Here is a 22,979-nt window from a genome sequence, read left to right on the forward strand (position 1 = left end):
TCGGACTAGAAAACGGCGAAATAACACCATCTGAAAACTCACCCCAAAGTAGCGTTTCTGGTGCAGAGAGCTGAGGTATCTCTGCCAGCGTACGTCGTCCCGCAGCTCATCCAGTGTGGGATCGGCCTCGGCGGCATGAGACTGAGAGCCGGCGCGAGACGCCAGGATCTCTAGTCCACACGCCTGAGGGAACAGAGAACGGTTTGGTTATGATCGTTGAAAGGGGAGTAAATGCGAGCGTCGAGATATTACCGTGGAACGCCTGGTTTTGGTTTGGTTTAAATAGAAGTACGTTTCTTTAGTTTAAGCTTCTGGTCACTGAACTAGTGACTGAAATTGGAAAAGTACGAGACTTTCATTGAATGCTTTTTCAGGAATACCAAAAGAAAACAGCAATAATAGACGTATGCACAATATCACTATTCCTAGCAGAAGCTCTAGTGGAGAAACTTGAACCAAAGCTTCCCCTCCCTCCCACCAGATGTCAGGCAGGTCACTCACCAGCTTCATGCCGACATCGGCCGCGCGAAACTCGGCCGCAGCTGGCGCCGGCAGCTGCCACCCCGTCCTCACATCGGGCCGGAACTGCTGGTGCACCAACTGCGCGTACAGCGTCTTCGTGAAGACGACACTCGCGTTGACACACGTCTCCGGAGGGAAGAAGCGCATGGCGCGGCAGGCGCGGAGGTCGATGGGGTCGCGAAGGTAGAACGCCTGCACGGCGGCCGGGAGCAGCTGGGGACAGGCTGCCAGGAGAGCCGCGGCGGCTGCTGGAGTACGAACCGTGGCACGGTGATGGGACTCCGTGATCTTGCCTGGGTATCTGCGGAGAGACAGATAGATGTTAGACGGTTAGATATAGAGACGTGAAGATTGTCAAGTGCAACAGGCGAGAGTTGATACAACCTAAATAGGTAATACTCAGTAAATATCGCCCTAAGTGGTACTTGACGTTTCATGTATTCGACAGCTTTGATATATATGTTGGTCGATTGGTTCTTATACTATAAATGATTCATTTTGCGGTAAATTTGATAAGAAAGTTGAATCATTAGTCTATGGCAGTTGAATTTGGTGATAAAAGAAGCTGAATCATAGCCTGAGAATGACTGAGTGCACGTCGACCACAAGGATGATTCAGTTCAGCTTCGGTTCCCACACCACATCGCGCTAAATGCGATTGATTAAACCACCCTCTAATACATGATTCATTCCAGACCGACTTTGCCAAGTTCTCAGCGCTAAGTAACCCGCTTATCGTACCAAAACGAGACCCATTTCTCAGCAACCTCCACTACGCCAGAAAACAATCCTCACTTCACTCGAAACTGGGTGTGTCGAGTCGCAGCAACTGGCCCTGGGCAAAGTCGGCACAAACACTACTCTTAGCGAGGATCAGACTGAAAATCCACGTTAAATCGGTGCTGGTCGCCTTCTTACAGGCTAGTCGCCACTCTAGCCCACCTGGTTTCGGTTTCAGCCCCAGTGAGCTTGAGGAGATTATGATAAACGCTCGAGTGAAGCCCCACCCAGTCAAGGCGAGGGCTTTAGAGTGTTTGAGATGGCAACAGATGAGCTAAGCAAGCGGCGGGCGCCGTCTTGGGAAAGGGATTGGAAACGAGGCGACGATGTGTTCGTGCCATAATTCGTGTGTGAAGCCATCTCTGTTATAACTGCTTGGCTAAGGTTCAGAAATCCAACGCTAGTTTCTCGCTATCTTGTTTGCGTGATCTCCTTGCGTGAAAATCCCTGACAATCTCACTCACCCGTCGATCTTTTGTTGGATGCAACTCTGTAGTTTGTCGTCCGCCCGTGTGGCGGCGCTAGCGTCGCGTACGGCGTCCACTGCTGCCATGGTAACTGGTAAGCCGTCAGAAGTCTCGTCGGGAAAGTTGAGAGGCAGGAGGTGCACGGCACCTTCGTGAAGAAACACCTGGGGAAGAACGCATTCAGTCATTGCCTGATCGACGATAAAACGAGCCAACTCATAGACGTATCGGAGTACCCAATGACGCATCAAAGAATGACGAGTATATAATCCAATTCACCACAGTTACCTACGTGCATTATCTGACGCATCCTAGAAGCCTGCACTAACCATAGTTCACTCATCCAGCCATTCCAACCTACCCACTACCGCAACGTGCCAGTTTAGACCGTGAACTTTCCCAGTACCGACGAGTCACCGGTCCGACGGCAGGGCGCTGACCTCTCCACTGCCCCAGACGCATAGTTCGCCGGCTTTCCGGTCTGTTCCCAGCCACCCCGGGGCCATGACCTTTGGTGGCGGCACGCAACGCTGCGTTACGATAACGAGGGGCGTGCGGTACGATGCGTTAGGTATGATAGTGGTCTACAACGGCGCGGCGGTGGGGCGGCGAGGGTGTGAGGGTCATGAGACGGCCACCACTGCCGCAAGCGCAGCGTCCCCGTTACAGCGCGGCTAGAGGAGGGGGTCAATGCTCCCGCCCGTCACGTGACCGGTCACACGGCACGTCCGGAGCGCTGCGGCGGCACCACGTGACCGGCAAAAAACTCGGTGGGGTGCTACTGGCACCGGCAAACCACGGAACACCAGACAGCGGACAACAGAAGGTGGATGTCTACACGCTTCGCTGCTGTTCAAACCTCCCCATCCACCTCTCCAACTGTCACCAATCACCAGTAGTCACCACCCATTCCTGCACCACCTGGCGCAGCTGATGGTAAGGCACCACACCAGGTGGCTGCGCTGATCGAGGGGCGCGGCTCCACTGGAGGTCACCGGAGGCCCGGACGGACGGCACAGCTGACCCTGAACGGCAGCCGTGGGGACCACTCAGCCGTGGCTGGCTGTATGTATGTCTGTGTGTGCTGTATAATGGGTTATGCAAGCTGTCTGGCATTTGTGTACGTGGTGAGTGTGTGCGTTGTGTTATCCCACCATCCCGGCCAAGTAGGTATTATCGTAAGTTATTTCAAGTCTCCATGAGCTTCAAGAAATCTCGCGTTATTCCAATCAATCTACAGATAGACGGAAACCACCGTGTCCATCTAGACACTTCCTAACATCCAATGCTATTCAAAGTTTACCAACTAAGTGTCAGACGGTGACGGTGTAGACTACAGACACCCTTCGCTGCTGTTGGCTGGCGTCGCAGTTCAACTGCCGCCAGGACCGGTCGGTCTAGACGGGCTCACCCATAAAGTGCCGATGGGCATCCGATTACAATGGGTCGTTGGGCCGCCGGCCGGCACTATCACCGTGTGAACTCGCGAGGGGCGGGCTTGTCTCACTGTCTCAGCGAGGGTGTGTCTCAGATGTCTCAGAAGGTCTCAGGGAGTCATACTCGCAGGGCATGTCTCAGCGACAGCATGTCTCAAAACGTCAATGAGAGTGTCTCAGCACAATTGTCAAAACAAATCCTCGCTAGAAGACTCGCTTCAGCCATGCAATCAAGTCCTTGGGGACACGCATACCCAACTCATTCCCCTCTCTGAAGCAGAGGAAGGCAGCGCTGGGGTGCCAGCGAGGTTGAGAGGTCATCAGCTACCTCCCGACCTCAGTGTCTGTGCCCACTGCTGACGGAATTTCCGTGGTTGTGGTCGGTAGGTAAATGTCATCTCCTGAGGTCATCTCTCCCGGACAGGGGCGCGTAGCGCTCAGTTCAGGGCCGGGTCAACCACCTATGGATGAAGGAGGGTCCCTTCACCGTCGCCGTCACCGCTGGAGGCCATGGTCGCGAGGGATGAACCGATGAGACAGTGCCAGCGCACTTGGGACGTTCTGTGGCGCTCGGTGTGGACACGTCATCTCACCCTACGGTGCTGTTCTTAAACTAATGATAATCAGAAGAAAAAAAAATCCCCCGCGTCATTGGAAATCTCTTCCACTCCACTACCGGCTGAAGTAAGGTGTTGGGGAGGAGCTGGGAGGGGTGCAGGAGGGAGGGAGAGGGGCGGGAGAGGGGGTAAACCGGTGCTACCGGTGGTACGGGATGCCGGTGGTGGGTCACCAGAGGTCAGCACCCGGGGGCGGTCACTGCTCGCCGATAGCCTTGAAGACGCCTCTTCAGTGCGGCGGTCAGAGATGTTATCTCTCCAGGGTCGGAGGCCGGTGGAGGGAAAAAATCGGACGCGCGAGCGTCGGTAAGACGCCGGCGAAACAGGACCGGTTATTTTCGGCGGGGAGCGAGTTCGATTTTGTCCGTCTGGCCCGGCCAGTGCGGCCACTTTCAGCGGGGAGGTTCAGAGAATCAAGCACGGGTTCTCAATGCCGCCTGTTACAAACTTCCCCTACCTTTCCCTCTTCGATTGGGAAATTCCAAGACAGTTTAACCAACCCAACAGTTTGCATTAGTGACTGTACTTCTCCGGAGCTTTGCTTACGAAGAATTTACGAACAATACGCAGGAACTAATGACGAAGCAACACAACCCAGTATCCGATCGGAAGTCGCACCTTAGGAGGGCTGTTCCCAGGCGGATGCCGTCAACCACCACCGCTAAATGTCACTGTCCTTCCCGCCAGTCAACCGGCAGCCAACCGCACTTCGTCCCGCCTGTCCGATTGGCTGCAAAATCATCAATAACGGACTCAGCCACCTGCAACGGAGAATAAATCACCCATCTAATCCCACATAACATATGGCTTATACTGAAACTGCATCCCCGTCGAGGCATGCTGGTGATAAGACGGTTACCTAATGCGCAATATTCCACCTTCGATAGATAATGATTCGGCCAACGTGGCTTCAATGATGTCTAGACCTAGAGTAAATGTGACGTTTTTTTTTTTCTTCTGCGGCGTTTCGGCTGGCTGCACAAGTAGACTGAGCGGTGTCTTGTATTCTCACAGTGGCCACCACTGCGGTAGACCTAAACGGTGAAACGATAGAAACTGCGTCAGGGAAGTCTGGCCGTCCCAAATCCATCCGGTCACCTCAATCTACCTTGTCAGGTCTCTCTGCACCGCAGTGAACATACACCGTGCATGCATGCACTGAGCGCGTGCAGCGTGTGCAAACAACGCCAGTGCACTGTGCAAACCGTCGTGCACAAAATGCGTGACGCATTACACGTTCGCTCGTCAGCCGCCGGCAAACTCACTTCATCTGGATAACCCAGCAGATCCTACCTGGACTACTTGGAGAAGTTCGACCAATACGCAGAACCAGCTGCCACGTCAGCAGCCAAAACCGAGCCGAGACTCATCCAAAGTTCTCGGAAGGTGCGCAGTAGGCCGCGCCTGTATCTCAAGCTATGACGCTGTGCCTCAGGAGGCACGACATTGGGCTGTCAGGAGATCCAGTATCTGGGACCATCAGGAAGTATTCAGTAACGACGCCGCTGATCAGGCAACGGGTACGAAATGACGTCACAGGGAGCCAGACGATCGCCACTGAACTCGAGCCGTGCCCGGGACAAAACAACGTCTCGGCAGGACTCCAGGCCCGGCGACAATGTGTCGGTGGGGCTCGGAAGGGTTCGAGGTAGTTTCACAGCTCCAGAAGCTCGAGATGGGGCTGCCAGAGCTGCCTCAGCTTGATCAGTTGAGCTGCTAGGTAAGCATTGACACTATCAGGAAGTAGAGATGAAGTTGATATCGTGAAAATTATTTAAACTAAACGTCAAATCTCTCCAGCAGTGCTTTCCTCTCACCTAAGCGTGCCAAAGTTTCCTTGGATCAATTCTCTTCACAAACTCCTCACAGATGCTCCACCTTGTCACTAACGTCTTCGTCTTCTGTCGCCTTCTCCGTCGTCTTCAAGCCTCCTCCGTCGTCTCCGAACCTCCTTCCCCCAGCGTCGCCACCGACGAACTGACTTCTCGTCGACTGCCGCCCGCCGCGCCGGCCCACCCGACAGCATTGGCCTACTTTCCACCGACAATTACCCAATATTCGCCGGGCTCAGTGGCGTGAGACTGCTTCTGATTGGCTACCGAGCTGGCGGGCGAGGGGGGGGGGTGTAGCCTCGGGCGTCCGAGGGGGGCAGGGTCACTAGGCACATGCCATGCACGCCCGAGCTACACATGAGTGTCCTCGCGTGCATGGAGGTAATCATTGGAAGTGGGCAACGCGAGAGCGTGAACATGCAGTCATCACGACAATGAGAAAACAACAGGATGAACAACAGCGAGAGTGACCTCTGACTGTGCTGGACACGCAGCGGGACGCGTTGCTTCCGCGTTGTTTTACACAACGCTGGCCTTCGCGCGGACATTTGCAACCTTGCCGTCGACTAATAGCAGGCAGAAACTACTTCCATAGAGGGGCATAATTCGCGCATTGGCCAAGGATATAGTGGGGGCATTCCACGTCAAATCAAACACCGAAATCCGTCATCCCCTTCGATTTTTCTGAAAATTTGTAGGCAGACTGGGCATGGTTCAAAACTGAGTTACGTATAATATTTTCGAAATTTGATAACGTATCGCTGAGATATAGGTCATCGAATATAGCGAAAAATGCCACATATCAATTTTTTAAATGGCTATAACTCTGGTTCCTTTTCTGGTATCAAAATGATATTAACAGGGTCTTATAGGCAATTGATAAGGCTTTGATTTTTAATTATAAAATTAAATTGAAGTGACCTTGAAATGCATTTGACCTTAAATTAAAACAGAAAAATTTAAATAGCAAAAAACACGTCACCTTCGATTTGGGTAATTTTTACATATTATGTCCGTCACAATGTTCCTAACCATCTGTGAAAAAATTGGAGTGGGCCATTCATAACTTTCGCGGCAAACGCCGTTTTCATGCATCAACATCACGCAACCGCGCGTGACCTTGAAAGACAGAGTCAAGACATGCTTGCTTGTGTACACTTTCTGAAATGAATGATTGCTGATTAGTGATATCCCAAACTCTGCGAGAATGGAAATGCATAGTCATCGTAGTCAAGCATTCACGTTCCATAGTAAAAGTGGCTCAGGCAAACGGTATTTTGCGGTGAATTTTGAGCCGTGTGGAAATGCATCATGAAGTAAATTCAACGAAAACATTATCACGCAACGATATCTTCACGTCTTTTGATCTTCACTATACGAAAGAACATACATTTTTTAGTATGTATGGGGAATTTCTAGCTAATCCAATAATAAATATGGCAGTTTGAGGCCTGCTAAGAGTAACATGTCGCCGGCTGAGGCGGGCTCGGCCGATGCGGGAAACGCAGCAATCACAATTTTGTGTTTACACGTTCATATTTCAATTGTTTACCAACCGATTTTCAAAACTTTTTCACCATAAGATTGCCTGTACATTTCTTAGTCTTCTCACAAAATTTGACGCGAATCGAACGTAATCAGCGGTAGGGAGCGCGATGTAAAGACGGAACCGTTCCGTTCCGTCCCGGCACAGTCTACAATTCAGGCGGCACGTAGCGGTCGGCGCCGGCTGCCGAGTCGCCGCGTCGCTGCGGCGACAGGATGTTCACTTTACACCGCTATTACTAGAACAGTTGTGAACCGATTTTCTTATTGCTTGCACGATGAAATGTCCAATTCAATTCTTGACAGGTAGCCATAATTAATTTCGCATTAATCTTATGAGATATTGGCGAAAAACAGGAGGGGTGGGCGAAATTCGCTCTTCCCCCTCCACTGCGCGTGCTAACATACGTTTGCATATGTGCAATTTTCTTCAAAACTTATGAATGGCCCACTCTAATTTTTTCACAGGTTGTTAAGAATATGGTAGGCAATAAAATATATGAAAATGAGCCAAATCGAAGGTGACGTGTTTTTTGCTATTTCAATATTTGTGCTTAAGAACAGAGTTAAGCAAATTTCAAGGTCATATATTTAAGTAGGTGCAATTCTAAACAAATGCTTAAGAAATTACCTAAACAGTAAGGTTTATTTCATTCAAATCAAACAAGTACAACCAAAGTTATGGTCGTTCAAAAATATAAAGATGCAACATTTTGTAAAAATTTGATGCCCTATATTTAGAAGACCTGTGGTCAGAATGTGCAAAAAAACATCAATGTAATGTCCAGGGCCACACAGGAACTCGCTCACAAATTTATAATGAAATCGCTGATGGTAAGGTGCAAAACAGCCGATTTTTGTTCGATTTGACGTGGAATGCCCCAGTGATATCAGATAAGGCTTGCCGGTGCGTCAGTGCCTGAGCTGAAACTGCGGTGGAAAAACTCTGTTCGTTTCGACGCCGCATCTGCACCGCTCAGGACAGCGTCTGGCGTTGGTCAGCAAGGTAAAACAAGGGCCTAAACCGGTGTTAGTTTTTGCCGGCAAGCTCCTGCAGCCGTTTCAGCCCAGACAGGGCCGGTTGTCGGGGGAGGCGAGGGGGAGGGTGCCTTCAAGGTGACCTTGACACGTACCCCACGCTAAGGTCAAGCCAAACAAAGCGCCATGATCACCGAAAAAGCCGCATGCAAGCGCTACAAAAACTGAGTGCGTGAGCAACAAATCCAAGGCGCAACCACCGCCGTGACGGGGGCGTGGTCACGGGTCAGAGGACGAGAGCAGCAGGGCAGAGGACCGGAGGAGAGGGACAGAGGGAGGGAGCGAGCGAGAGGACCGCCCAGACTGCCTGGCGCCGGTTCGGAGCCGGGCGAGCGCCAAAGTATCGATCCAGCCTCCCCGCCACCCGGGCCGACCCAGACGAGACTGGCGACAGACCCAGGGATGAATGAACTCAAAGAGCAGGCCGATAAACCCACAGACCAAAAGCCACAACCGCAACGGGCGCTCTAACGAAAACAACCGGTCATATCCGCTCGAGTGACTCCGGGGTAACATTCAGAACAAAACGAACAGTCAAAACAGCTTATCAAACCGCTCTGAGCTATCCAAACTTAGACCTCTTCATGTGACAATGCAACACTGCGTCACATCAAGACAATGCAACCCCTCGAGAAAACCCGACACAGCAAAAGCCACGCCCTACCTCGCTGAAGGTTCACCGTCAAGTGAACTTCACCAACCACCGCCGCGCCGCCGCCGACGACGGTAAACGACGCCGACGCGTCGTCACCGACGCAGCGATAGACCTGGATTGTCGGTCGTCTACGGCAGTGCCCACCGAGGAACAGCTACTGTCTGACGAGCGAGCTGACCTGCTTCTTTTGCCGCCGGCCGTGGCCGTGGCAGCCAACGTCGGTCAGAAGTGGCACACACTGACGCGGCCCGGTCACCGTCACGGGCGTCACGGGGCGTCACGAGGAGGTGTGGGCATCACGGATGACCGTCACGGATATCATGAATGACCGTCACGGGAGGTACGAACCGTCACGGACTAGATCAGACGGTTGACCGTCTCAAGCCAAAGATACCTATTACGTAACACCTGAAGAGTGACGTCACCAACAAGCGACACACAGTGGCACTGACCGTCACGGACAGTGAACTCGCACAATGTGACGCAGCGTCACGAGACGCCGCGTGCGTTACAATATACGACGCATCATGCTGATTGCTGACGAATTGAAACAGACATCTTGCACTCGCACTGTACTTGCATGACTCATAACCCTACAAATAGCGCTGATGAGATATTGACGGCTATGCTAACCAAACCACCCTCAACCAATGTGAAGCAGTTCGGGGAAACTAAGGGCCCTCGTCCTGGGGGACGGTTATTTACGATACAACTTCTGTATCGCCGGCCATGAAGTAAAACTGTATCACCCGTGGGACCCGGAAGTGGCGATGGAAGCTTCTGGAAGTCTGGGCGGGCGGGGTTGGGGAGGGGGGGGTCGACAGGGGGTGTTAATAACATCACATTCCGAACGAATAACTAGGCCATCGATCTAGCCCGTGACGGGCACGGACCAGTCGCCGATTACCCTTTAACGACCCAGCAGTGCCTCGGGCGACGTCTTTCTGGGTCACTGGACAAGGTCACAGACACGCCTCGTATTGACGGATATTGACAGCGGATGGAACGTAGGTCAGACCACGCAGAAGCTCTGTGTTTGGTGTCATAGCCCAGGAAACCGCTAAACAACACAGGACGCTTGCGGATCGGCTCGCAGCTACGTCATCAGAAAACAAAGCGTGCATCATCAGACAACATAGCCTCATCCCGCCGCAAAGCTCGTATCGTGCAGGATTAGACACCACCTCGCTAACAAAGAGCGCACATCATTTTAGCTTCCCCGTTATGCTAGGTGCTCTTCCGTTGGACAACGGGTTCAATCAATAACCGGTATACCACCGTATCCCATCTTGTTCCCCACTCAATCACCCTTTGGTGCCTCGGTCACGACTCCCCAATGTGACCATCACGCCTAACATCACGTCTCACCTGGGCGTGACCGGAAGCGGACGTGGCTCGTCAGGGTCGACCAAAGTCGCCGACAGGTCAGACAGTGACCTTGAAGGCGCCCGTTGATGTACCGCTACATCCCCGCGGCACTCGAGTGGGTTGAAGGGCCGAAGATGACGAAGAACGGGAAGGAGTTCGCTGATTGGTCGAGCCGTGTTCATGCCGCGGGCAGAGAACACGGAAACCGTCCATGGAAAGTTATGTGAGAATTATGCCAACGGAAACCGCTACGACCCAACCACGTCAGTTCAAACCACGACAAAAAAAGATCGCAGACCGTAGCGTTCTACCTACCATTCCTCTCCAGAAAACCACCCCAAGACGCAGTTCACGCAAATCGATCGTGTTCCCCTCCCCTCGCTGGCTAGACGTTGTTTTCCAGACCGTCTGCCCAAGCACCGTTAGTCCCTTCCGCGTGCGCGGCCGTCTCCCGGAGCGCGTAGTAAAACCTACCACGCACTGCGCTCGTGGGTCTCTCTCATTACCACTCTACGCAGCGGCGGCGGCGGCGGCGGCGGCGGCGGGCGGCAGCGGCGGGCAGACGCTCCTACCATGGGTCAAACACCGCGCCTGAGAATCTAACGGTGCTCCCCGGCCGGCGGCCCGACTTCCAGGAGACGGTACATCAGAAGCTCGTCTCGGAACGCGCCAGAACGCGTCGGCACGCGGCCTCGAGTGCCGCCGGCGACGAAGAGCGACGAGCTTGGCGCGCGAGGTGCGCACTGCACCGCTTGGGACGAGTTCGGAGAAGGTGACGCACTGTGGTAGTTAGTATGCGCACCAGGATGTTTTTTTTTCACGTCGGTCGAACTGGATTGTCCACACTACGCAGGAGCTGAACAGGAGAAATAGATTAACGTGGATGATAGCGCCAAGGGACAAGAACTGAAAGGAGCCTATATGCTCATTCTAGGAGTTAAGGAATGAAACTGAGCCAAGGAAGGGCCATTCACAGCCGCTGACAATCATTTACATGCTTCTATGCTTCAACGTTTCTTCTTTTTAATTTTGTTTCCAAACATATACCCCGGAAAAGACAGAAACAAGCAGACGCTTCAAACCGGTGCCAGCGAGTAGTTCCACCCACCGTCGCCAGCCGGCGCCACCATCACGTCGCAGCTCTCTCTGACCGAGCTGGGGCAGCTCTGTGAGAACGAGTCCGTCGAGTAACGGTGGCCGAGCTGTGCCCTTGAACGCACTTGACCCGGAGTCGAAGCCGGCCGGCCGGACAGCGGAAGCTTCTCTCTCATGACGTCATGGGACAGAGCGGCGGGCGGACCGCTACTCGGCCGCGCCCGGCGCTCTCTCTCTCTCTCTCTCTCTCTCTCTCGCTCTCACTCTGTCGTTCGCTCTCTCGCTCTACCTCTGCCTCGCTGGTATACACGCCTTCCTCAACGTCTTGCCTGGCGAGTCCGGCAACTCTTCATTCTTTATTTGCCGCAGTTCCTCAAATACCACCACCTCGCTCTCGCTCGTCACTCTACTCTCTCCTGTACCATCTCTCACTCTCTCCCTGTGCAGAGCGTTGACGGTGCACGAGCGGGCTGCCACACCCCCAGTTCTCGGAGTTAAGTACCAGTCCAGTTCGCTCTCGCTCTCTCTCCCTTTCGTTCAGTGCTGGACGACCAGAGACCGAAAGTCGACAGATCGGGATACCCACTCTCGCTCGTGTCAAGAAAAAGTCGACCGACCCGACGAATCTGTACGTAAGTTCCGTTTGAGAAGCATAAAAACGCCTAAACGAGACTCACTGAAAGTGATCAAGTCTCGCATGTGCTCGCTTCGATCGTTTCTCAGTCTTAAATCCACTTTTTGATCGCCAAGAATCATTCAACTTTGGTAGGATACATTCTTTAACCGACCACAACCACAACCGCTCTCTTCTGAAACTTCCGGCACCCGAAGAGCAATGCCCTGACTCCGCCTGAGCAGCGGCACACCACAAAACACCGCAAACCCTTCGCACCCGGCACCGCCGCCTCCCCATCCTTCCCTCCCCCATCAGCCACTAACACGACGCCGATGCCATTTTTTTCCAAACCGGCTCCTTCCCCGGTCGATGTCTGACATTGAACTCCTCGTCTGGACTCGGCTCAGAGCCGCCTCGGTGGATGGCTCGCCTCCTCTCAAGGTCTAACGATGTCCGGCCAAAGTGGCCACGTGACGGCGGGGACTGCCGACAGCACGCAGATCTAACTCCTGGGCTAGACTTGGGGAGATAGAGAGTCAAGCGTTGAGGATGCTTACTAATGGAGGGTTGCTGCGTCGCCGGTGTCATTCGTATCGCTTTCGACGGTTGTATAAATTACGACGGTGGTGAGGTTATGTACAAAATATATACAGGGTGTCCGGAAAGTCCTGGCGCTTCTTTTGGACGCCGTGTAACGCGCGCTGTGATTATTGGACATTCAGCCAATCATCACAGACATGACCCCTCGTTGATTGCTCAGCCAGGGGTCGTGTAAATATGACCTTGAAATCGTTTTCAGTGATGGGTAGATGGGCGAAGATGCGCCTTGTCGCTGAATGCCTGCGCGCGGCGGCCGGGTGCGACTTGAACGAGGCGCGAGTTGCAGCGCGATGCGGCGTTTTTCGATGAATGGTTTAGCAGGTAAAGGTTTATTTCGACTCGGGAATTCCTTAAAAAATATCCTCAGACCGTTTCGAACGCGATATGGGAACGGAGCAGCATTTCAACGCGGCAATCGAAGAAAGTGCGGGGGTCTGATGGACAAAAATGTCCCATCATCTTCGTCAATGTCGAATAAATGAATAACAGGCTGGCCCACGAGGGGTTCCTGGACAGCCACATCAACCCGAGGGTCAAGACGACATGCCCTAAGGGTCACTTCGCATTTCAACAGCACAGAGCACCCTCCAACAACGCCGCCGCCATTCAAGCTAAACTGACAGAGGAGCTTGCCGGGCCAGATCACCGTGGCGAAATGAGATTAGGCCGCCTTATTCTCCTAACCTGACCCGCTCGACTACGGCGTGCTACGCGTTTTGTAGAACAGGATCTAGGCCATTTCTCACCCCAACCTGGAGTCGCTGAAGACTCGCATCATGACAGCATGGGAGGACCTGGAAATGCCCCGCATCGTCAAAACCCGCAGACGCTTCCTCCCCTACGTCGAGGCCGTCGTCGGCGCCGACGGTGGTTACATTGAATGAGCACGTAGCGGAAGCATGTGGCTTGGTGTCCCTAGTCATTGTTTTGATCCATTGATTAGTATCTATGAACCAATGGCATTTGTTTTAGAAAATGTTGAAAAGCGCCAGAACTATCCGGACACCCTGTAGATTAGGTAATATTTGACAGCATCATAAAGTATGAGAGGATATGTCAAAGCTGGACAGGCAAGCGGACTGGCAAGGCGGGCAGCCTATGTAGGTGGGTGGGCGGACAAGTCAGGCGGGCGAGCGGGCCAGGCAGGCGAGTAGGCGGTCTAGGCGGGAAGACGGGCAGTCCAGGCGGGCAGACGGACGGGCAGACGTGTCTACCACCACCGTGACTCAGTCGATTTCCAAGGGCAGCACCGTCGTACCTCGTCGCACACCAGGTATGTCCGTCGCGCACCATCGCGCCTCCGCCGCCGCCGCCGCCATCGCCGCCATCACCGCACCAGCAGTACAGGAGTCGTGGCAGCAGCAGCAGCAATGACGGCAGAGTACGTGACTCACAGAGCGCGGAAATGACCTCCGGTTGAGTGGAGCTGACCAGATGGCCTCCAGGGGCACAACGCACCCCTTCTACCCTCTGCAGTGAAGGTCTTCGACGAACAGGCGTGGGGTGGCGACCAGGGAAAGGGGAGACAGGCACCTACACCACCACAACGTCCGGGACAGAACTTCAGCCACCTCGACCATTAAAGGGACAGTATCATCGAAAAAAAAATCAATGTATGGAGCTGATTTTTTTTTTACTAGCATTTCTTATTTTTCTGAATCAGAAAAACATAGTTTGAGGACCGAACTCGGTGAAAAATATTGCAACCACATTTCATTTTCATGATTCATTTTCATGAGCGAACCACCACTATACAAGCATGGCCGCCAGTTTGGAAGCATGCAAAATTACTACAGAACTGGCGCAGATAATACATTATTGACGCTACGCTTACGCGGTCGTTCTTCTGATTGAGTTGTCCTTAGGGAGAGGTAGCCTTAGGTATTGCCTATAAAAATATCACGTGACAATTGGAGGGAGTGACAATTGGACGTGACAATTGACAATGGGAGAAAATATCACGTGACAATCACGTGATAAACGTCATACATTGGAGGGAGATTGTGATTCAAGCTGGAGGAATTCCTTTGTTGAGCCGCTAGAATCCGAAGGAAACAGCGGAAATTGCCTACTACTATTTAATGAATTTAACGGTGATGAATAAGTGCGAAAAACGTTTTGGCTTTATAAAATTTGATGAAATGACCAGGGTAAAAGTTTTATTACTGGCGGTCAATTCAAAACGGCGCAAACATTTAAACAGTGAAGATAGTGAAGCACGATTCTGCACGATTCAAAGTGTGGTACACCTTTCGTACTTTGAGCGGCGATAGCGGGATAACGGTGTGGAACTTCGAGGATCGGTCTTCAGTTCCCGGACCAGAAAGGTGGGGCCTATGCAATGTCAAATTTCATCAAAATGGTGATACTGTCCCTTTAAACGACAGTAATAGACGGGGGAGCGCCTGTCGCTAGTGACATCTGTTGTCCACGGGCCCAACCACCCTTCGGCCTTCACCAAGGCAGCGCCGGCGCCGGCGGCGGCAACGCCGTCGCCGGGTGAAGCTTTCTCCGCTACTGGTCGGGTAGCAACCACCCCTCCCTCCGGGCGTCGAAATCCGACCGTCGGCGCCACCCGCACGCGGTGCCGCCACCGGCACGTGGCGGGTCTGAGCGTCGATCACCGGTTACTGAGTCCAGTCGGGTGTCCTCGAACGACAGCCGAGACGTTTGCTCCCGACGCCCCAGACTGAGACGCCAGAGGTGTCTCGGGACAAACTGAGACGAAGTGAGACGTTTGAGAGATGTCACGAGATGTCCCGAGGCGCTCGGAGCGGTCGGCGCCGGGTATCGAGTTCGATCATCTGAGGTCGTCGGGAGCGGAGCATCCATCAGGCAAGCGACACCAGTCGGTGTTCAAATGCTTCATCCAGCAGCCGGGCACACACGGACTGAAGTCACGAGCCAGCCCGAGTTGCAATTTGACAGATGTGCGTTGATGCCGTTGCAACAGTTGCATTTGGACGGCTCGAGTTGCATCATCGGAGCGCAGACCTTGCTACGTGGCCGAGACCTTGGTTTGAGTGCCCACGTGGCACCAACCACGTGAACAGAGACCAGTCACCTCTGGTTTGTTCGACCGTGACCCCCCGCCCCTCCCCACCGCCCTAACCTCCGCAGCTAAGCGCAACGAAAGCAGCGACGCATACGACGAAACAGACCAGTGAACCACGTCTGGTCTTTCTGCCTCCCTCCGGCGGCCTCAGACCACGTGACTACCCCCCCCCCCTCCACGAAGGGGTGAGACATCCGGCCGGGGTCCTGCCACGCCCTGTAGGGCCGATTCGGTTCAGTTCGGTCCAACAAACCCTAGCGACCGCCCGCCCGCCACCGTCGGCACGAAATGCACCGTGATAGGCACTTAGCTCGGAGTCGATAAGACACGGACTACTGCCCTTACTGCGGCGGCGGCTGCGGTAGCCGGTGATATGCATCAGTTCTCTCCCCTATCGCAGTTCCCCTCCCTCCCAAAACCCAGCCCCACAAGGTCTCGCCACTCCCAAGCTATATCAGCGGCGGTAGCGTCGGTGGAGGCGACAGCGTCGGTGTTATCGTTCTATGCTGCAATGCAGTCACTGGCACGCGCCCGCGATAACGCACGAGACTGTGACGACTCAATATTGACCGGCGTCTCTATCGGGGTCTTTACGATGCTAATTGCTAACTACATCGCGCTTCCCTTGTGTGTAGGTGAGTTTACTAGCAAAGAAAGGTAGGTACTCGTAGGTGCTTGGTGCTTTTACCAAGTACTTTGTAATCGGTACTCACCCTTCGTTCTGCCGTCTCTGGGTCGTAGCTGTCAGGAACATGATCTGCCGCCTCAATCAAAAGAAATTCGCCGTCCGTGTCCAGTAGCCTGGAACAGACAGGGGTCATACGAGGTCAGAAGAGGTCATAGAGGTCAACTGAGGTCACACAGGGTCAAGGGAAATGAGATGAGTCACATTGGCCGTATGCTATAATTCATCACATTCTTCGCACAGCTTGTCACACAGCTAATCAAACGAGGCACACAATGCGTCACAAAGACGTTCTCGGCGACAACAAAGGCGACCAGAAGCCAACACCTGTGTCCGAAGATCACAAAGGCAGAGTCCGCCGCTAACCACACATGCATGTGTATCAGCCGACTCAAAAGGCGGTAAGTGACCGCGTGACAAGTCCACGTGGAGTAGGATTCACCGCCAGGTGATGCTACGAGAATTTCTGGAACTCATGACGTAAATGAAATACCCATGCGAGGTAGGTAGTCGATCGGTATTATAATCAGTGCGGGCAAACGTCAGCTGGCATAAAGGATGACAGACAGAAGACATATGATGACAGTGGTGGCTGAGAAATTCAACGTAGTACCGTTCTCAGGATAGGAGGCAGAATAGACAACTTCACTGGATTGATTTAGATGCATCCGTTTTATGCACTTTTGGACATTTCAGTGTTTTACGCCTTGCCGTTCAAGTTTTCAATGTCCTACCAAACCACCCACTCCGCTATCGCGATAGCTGATGAGGATAAAAAAATACGACAGACGGAGGGGCTACCAGTTTCCTAAGGACCAGTAGAGGGCATCTATTTTTAGACGGTGCCACTTGTCTCCCACCAGAAATGCTGCTCTTTCGGTGGGATTAGCTAATATAATGCCTCCGACACGAGCTGAAGCATGCGATCGGTAAAATACTTGCTTTTCAAGGCAATAATAAACGTCAAGCAGAAATTTCACATCAGGACTGGAATCGCGGTACCTTGTTTCCGGTTAAAGCCAGTTTCTCAGGGACAAGGTCTCCTGACAGACTTACCCCTCCCTCCCCTAAGCCACCCCTATCAATTTCACGGCCACCGACTCACTCACGCGCAGCAAATTTGGTGGGTTGCGCATGCGCAATAGCACATCACGCAAAATCATTGCTACAGCAGTTGCAAGGTTACAGCGGACAGTCGAGCATAATCGTCATGGAGAAAAATCGATAAGTACTCAAGAAAGATCTAGAGAAAGAAACGGTTCTGAAATTCAGTTTGAACACGTTAACGGCATTGAGTGCAACAAAACTTTTGATTAAGTGAGCCAAATATGCACAAAATATTCCAAGTTTTAGGAAGCCCGGCATGCTCGCCACGGAAGTGGCCATTTTGCAGCGTCACGTGGCCGAAATTATCGCACCAAGACGGGCGACGGCGCCCGCCCGTTCCCCTCCGGTCAGCGCCAATGGACTTTTTGCACGAACATGGCGCATAGCTGGCACGCACCGAGACGAATCCGACGCGTCACGGCCCAGCGGCGACAGTCACCGCGCGGCGGTCTGTTCCCAGCGCCGGGCCGACCGCCAGCGCCGCAGGAGCCGCAGAAGTCATGCTGACAGTGTGCCGTGTTGAAGAGATTGGCATGAGGTTCTGCACGGTGAAGAGCCAGGTAATGAGCGTGCAAGTGACGTGCGTGTGCGTGGGAGCCGCTATTCTTAGAAAGAGATTATCTATTGCGGTGTCACGATATCCTGAGAGGTAATTTCATGACAGGAGATAATTTCTCATCCCAGCATGAGCCAGTCGGTCGACATCCTCCTGACCAATGAGTCCCCTCCACTCCAAACCTCACGTGTCACCCTCTCTCAGTAGCGCTCTCCACGTGAGTCCATCTCACTCCGATCCACTTTCTCACAAAGCGGCGTCCAACCGGGCGACGCTCACTCGACAGAGAGTGGTTCTCACCCTTCAGAGAGTGGCACTCACTGCCTGAGGGCACAAGCGGGACGCGACCCTCCGCTCTTCAAGTTCGCCTCAAGTTCGCTTTCCAATCTGACCATGCCCTGCTGGCCGAAAGCGAAAGTGGACGCTGCTTGCACACACAGAGCCCGGGCGACACTGGCTCGGTCCCTGGGCCGGTGAAATGCCATCAAGTCTCTCCGCTCGCCGACAGCTCAGGGTTTACGCCGTCCTGATGGGCTGGTATAGGACGTCGGGTGGTCCGTGAGATACCAGACCGTCGCTGCGTCCCGCTTGACGACGAGCGGGCCATGAAGTCGGAAGAGGAAACACACGCGCGCGCTCGGAGCGTTCACATGAGGTGAATGCCACTCTCACTACCGCTCCAGCCATTTCGACACCAGCTTACGTCAGCGCTGTTTTGATGCAAGACCAGCGACGTTTTCAATGCGTGTTCGAGTACGAGCAACTGGCGCCAGGGCTGGGTGATGTAGCTAGGAGGGGATCGTAAGGCACGTCAGCACCTCACAGATGCAGAAATGTTAAACTGCAAGATCATGTACATGGCAGAGAAGAGATGGTATTTTCGCAACATCAGGGAAAGTTGGCTGTGGTCTTGGCAGGTCGAGTCAATAGGGGGCACGGTTTTAGTGCTACAGGGGAACGTGGGAAGGGAAGGAGGGCCATTCCGCCTTCCCTTGCATATTTTGATTAAGTAATTTTGTGATTCTTTACGCCGTACTTTACCTTTTTGAGGATATTTGTTATGTAGGCTAATTCAGATAAAGCGAGAGCCTTTAGAGGTTATTGAGCTTCTAACCGATTTGTGTTGATGAAGGTTTTTTATTGATCCACTTTCTACCAACAAAGGTACAAGAAGTGAGGATTGGGAGCTAGGGCAAAATGTGTTGCCTATTACACCGCACCAGCCGTGACCACCCAACTCACTTCCGTAAACAGGCACGTTTCGCTCTGACCCTGGCCACCGACAAACAGCCCCCAACAAGAGTGAGAGTCGGCTGACCAGCCAGCCGCCGTAACAGTGACCTTCCCTTCCTCACCGGCGCCCGGCGACAACCACACGACGTTTCTCTCCGGCAGATACCGGCGTGCGCGTGCCGGTTCCCCGTCGAACCGCGGCTGGACGGCGCCGCTCCAAGAGAAACCGACCGGTGATGTAACCCGACACACTTTGCAATCCTGGTTAGCTACGAGAGCGGCTCTCAGCTGAGCGCCAGGAGGCAGCCGCCGCCCCGGGCGCCGCTCGCCCAGAAACACCAAGGTCGGCCGAGTGCGGAAGCGATGGAGAGGACAGGGAAAAGATAGAAAATGATAGAAGACATGGATGGATGGAGGGAGGGGGAGGGAAGGGAGGGGAGGGGAAGGGAGGGGAGGGCAGGGAGGGAGGAGAGACGGAAGAGTAGCGGAAATATGCATGAATAACAGATAAAACTAAAGAAAGAAAGACGAAGAAGATAAAACAGGGAAAGGTTAAAGACAAAAATGAATAACTTTTTGCTGTAAAAAGGCATTTGAGATTAAGGATGGATGATGGCAGCTTATCATCCGGTGGCTCGCCATTTCCAAAAACTTCCCTGATCTGAGGAAAAACACTACATATTCTTCTCACTTATCTTTGTTTACAAAGTCCCTCTCACAACATCACCTTCATCAGGTCCAGGCCCCGGCGTCCTAGCGCCTCAGGAGGAAGTCCTATTCCTCCAACCACTCGCCGGGGGCTCCCTGCCGGGGGCGCCGGGGCACCACTCTCATAGCCCCCCGGGGGCGCCATGTTACTCAACCGGGCGCCCGGGCAGAAGGAAAGGTGGTGCGCCCTGGCTACCAGAGACGGACACAGGGAGAAATCGACAGCGAAAGTGAATAGGACCGTCAAGGCCGTCCCCATGCCCCGGAAGACGCTGATGATAGTTGTGGCTCCTGACCTGACATGACCTGACCTGGCCAAAAGAGCGTCGGGCCAGCGCAGTTCCCGGAAGTTATAGACAGAGAAGGGTGGTAGCATGTGCTAAAAACCGGTCGACATTGCTTCACGCCGGGTTTCTGAGCTGGTGTGATGAGAAGTCCGCGCCATCACGCGCGCACCCTGGGTGGCACAAGAGAAACGCGTCCAACCGTCAGGTCGCTAAGCAGTACTATGGCTGTGTTAGCCACAGACAAGCAGATGGTCAAGGATGATCAAGCGGAAGACAGACAAGGCATCGCTGAAGACCATTCAAGCCAATATTTACCCCAAGGTCTATTTTCAGATCCATGAGATCCACATTAGATCCATGAGATCTACATTAGATCCATGAGATCCATCAACAGATCCAAATGAGATCCATGGAGACCCGATGAGATCCAATGAGCTCCACCGGGTCCGCCAAGGTCCACCGATATCTGCCAAGATCCTATAAGGTCCTGGGCGTCCGTCTCCTACACTGTCCTTCCTCCTGATCTTGACCCGAAAACTCCGAGTCGGGCGTCGTGTCCGGGCTCTCACGGCCACTAGCGGGCGCGGAGGCCGTCATCTTGGGCCTCTGACTCACCCAAACAGAGCTCGGTAGCCGACCACGGCGACAACACAACAGCGCAGGCGATAACGAACAGGAAACGCGACAATGTATCGAGGACGATAATGGCAGGGAAGAAATGCGGTGTGTGCAGGACAATGAGATCTTGGGACGAAATCTCGCACGTCTTGGTCATAGTGTGAGACGATGAAAAGGAAGAAAAACAAGACGCCCGTCACGACGCATGGGCTGATTTTAGCCCCAACCCGGACATTTGGGCGGTGTGACCACTAAGCTGGTCACAATGGAGGTCATGAAAGGGGGCTCCCCCCTAAAGACTCCCATCCAGACCAAAGCAACAACCCTACCCCATTTCAAACGAGGTCACAAATTCATCCAGCAAATACCAATCGATCTAAAAATACGCACAGAAGAGGACAGTGTGACCTAAAAAGCAAAAAGGAAATGAAATTCTGGGCTGGGTGACCGCCTCTGAAGGCTATTTCAAGTCTTCTGGACATCACAAAAGCTGACCATCCGGCTCCAATGAATGGTGGTTGGCCGATGGAGAAAGGGGGAGGAGGGGGAGGGGAGGGGACATTCACAGGACCCACATGAAGCTAATGAATAGAGGATCCCCATCGTCAGGCAAAATGGCTAATGGCATCCCGTCCTACCCGTCCCTCTTAGCGGGAAGGACATTTTTGCCTGTCAGCCCCACTGAGAAACGTCCCATCGTATCTTGAAATAAATCAAGGACACGGCTGTGGGAAGATGTCTCGAGATTTGACTGACGTTCGTTAGTCAGTTGAATACCGAACGCTACGTTTGATATCAGCGGGAAAATAAATTATAGGAGAAGCCGGCCGTTTGAGTTTGAAAATAGGACTCCTGGAAAGGGAACGTATCTGAAAAGGGAATGCTACCAAATAATGATATGACTGTGTCGAAATCAAAACCGATAGCATATGACTTGTAAATGCGTTAATCGTTTAACATAGTGTTCGTTAGACAGGGCACCACTGAATCAAGTCCCAAGGAAGCGAAAAGAGAAAAATTTCCAAATCAACGGGTGGATTCAATAGAAAAGCGATTATCGATGTGCGGTAGGGTCCAACCACATTCTACGGAGATTCGTTTTCACAAAAATTTTGCCGCATGAGATAGGTATTTCATGCATCGCAGCTTAACCGGCACCAAGGCACAGGAATGGGAACGGCAGCGACAACTTAATGTCGGTTAATTAGCCCAACTAACGGCGTCAATTTCAACGAATGTGCAACATTCTACGGTACATAAACCACATTCTAGCGGTTCTCACGAATGAATTTGGACCTCGGAAATAACTCACTATGGGCTACGAGGTTCCAAGATGGTAAAGTTAGCGGTCAGAAATCATGATGATAGAGCAGAAGGGAGGGGAAAAGAAAGAGAGAAAGAGAGAGAGAGAGAGAGAGAGAGAGAGAGAGAGAGAGAGAGAGAGAGAGAGAGAGAGAGAGAGAGACAGAGACAGAGACAGAGAGACAGAGAGAGGAATCCAGTGTGACGAAAGGGAAAAGCGATATAAAAAGAAAACGAGAGTGAATAAGAAGGCCGCTTCGCTGTATGGGGCAGCATATTAAATTTGGTTAAATATATAACTCATGACCGTCATTCTATCCCGCTAGCTCTTGCAGTGAATGAGCTCCTCTGACTACTCCGACTAATTCTCCACTTCCGTGAGCGCGACAACAAGCAATTGTACTCAATTAAACTTGTTGAAAAGAAATCTGGGCAAAGCATTAGACTACTAACCTAGCCACTGTGCGACACACTTTTGGAGCTGGCCGCGACCACTTGGTCGAGTCCAAGCCCAGTAGCGGTCACTGTAGGCTGTCACGGTCACAAAAGTCACACTCGAGTCACAGAGGTCACCGACCGGACGTAACTCGATCGCTGATTGGCCGACAGAGGTCACGTGGTCAACGCTGAGTGCCTAAGGTCAGGCTGAGTGATCCATTGGCGTTTTTTTTTGCGACGTTCACCTCATTCTCATCAATGGCTGGGTCAGATGCCGTACGAGAAATCAGAGCATCCGTTCAGCTCACCGAAAGGGTTTCGAAGATCGCCGCGATCTAGATTCGCAGACTGCTAAATTCTGGCGACGACAGTTAAGTCTGTTGATTCATCGACTTTCCAAAACGGGCGCTAGTGAAGTT

General features: G+C 52.8%; 1 protein-coding gene across 4 annotated transcripts in view; it reads right to left on the minus strand.

Annotated features, from left to right (window-relative positions):
- The window catches only part of LOC122393219 (protein ecdysoneless homolog), a 108,330-nt gene that overhangs the window by 3,788 nt on the left and 81,563 nt on the right, over window positions 1–22,979 (minus strand). For 3 of the 4 annotated variants that reach the window (XM_043389047.1, XM_043389048.1, XM_043389050.1), the window contains 4 exons: window positions 16,340–16,427; window positions 1,767–1,933; window positions 502–823; window positions 43–183 (listed from right to left, as the gene is read on the minus strand). In XM_043389047.1, the coding sequence (XP_043244982.1) occupies window positions 43–183; window positions 502–823; window positions 1,767–1,933; window positions 16,340–16,427 (718 nt within the window). Of the gene's footprint in view, window positions 1–42; window positions 184–501; window positions 824–1,766; window positions 1,934–5,639; window positions 5,746–16,339; window positions 16,428–22,979 lie in introns of those variants that run through there. The other variant, XM_043389051.1, reaches the window with a different exon arrangement.

This window comes from Amphibalanus amphitrite, unplaced genomic scaffold (assembly GCF_019059575.1).
Source record: "Amphibalanus amphitrite isolate SeventyFive unplaced genomic scaffold, NRLGWU_Aamphi_draft 000524F_arrow, whole genome shotgun sequence".
In the NCBI taxonomy this organism is placed as follows: Eukaryota; Metazoa; Arthropoda; class Thecostraca; order Balanomorpha; family Balanidae; genus Amphibalanus; species Amphibalanus amphitrite.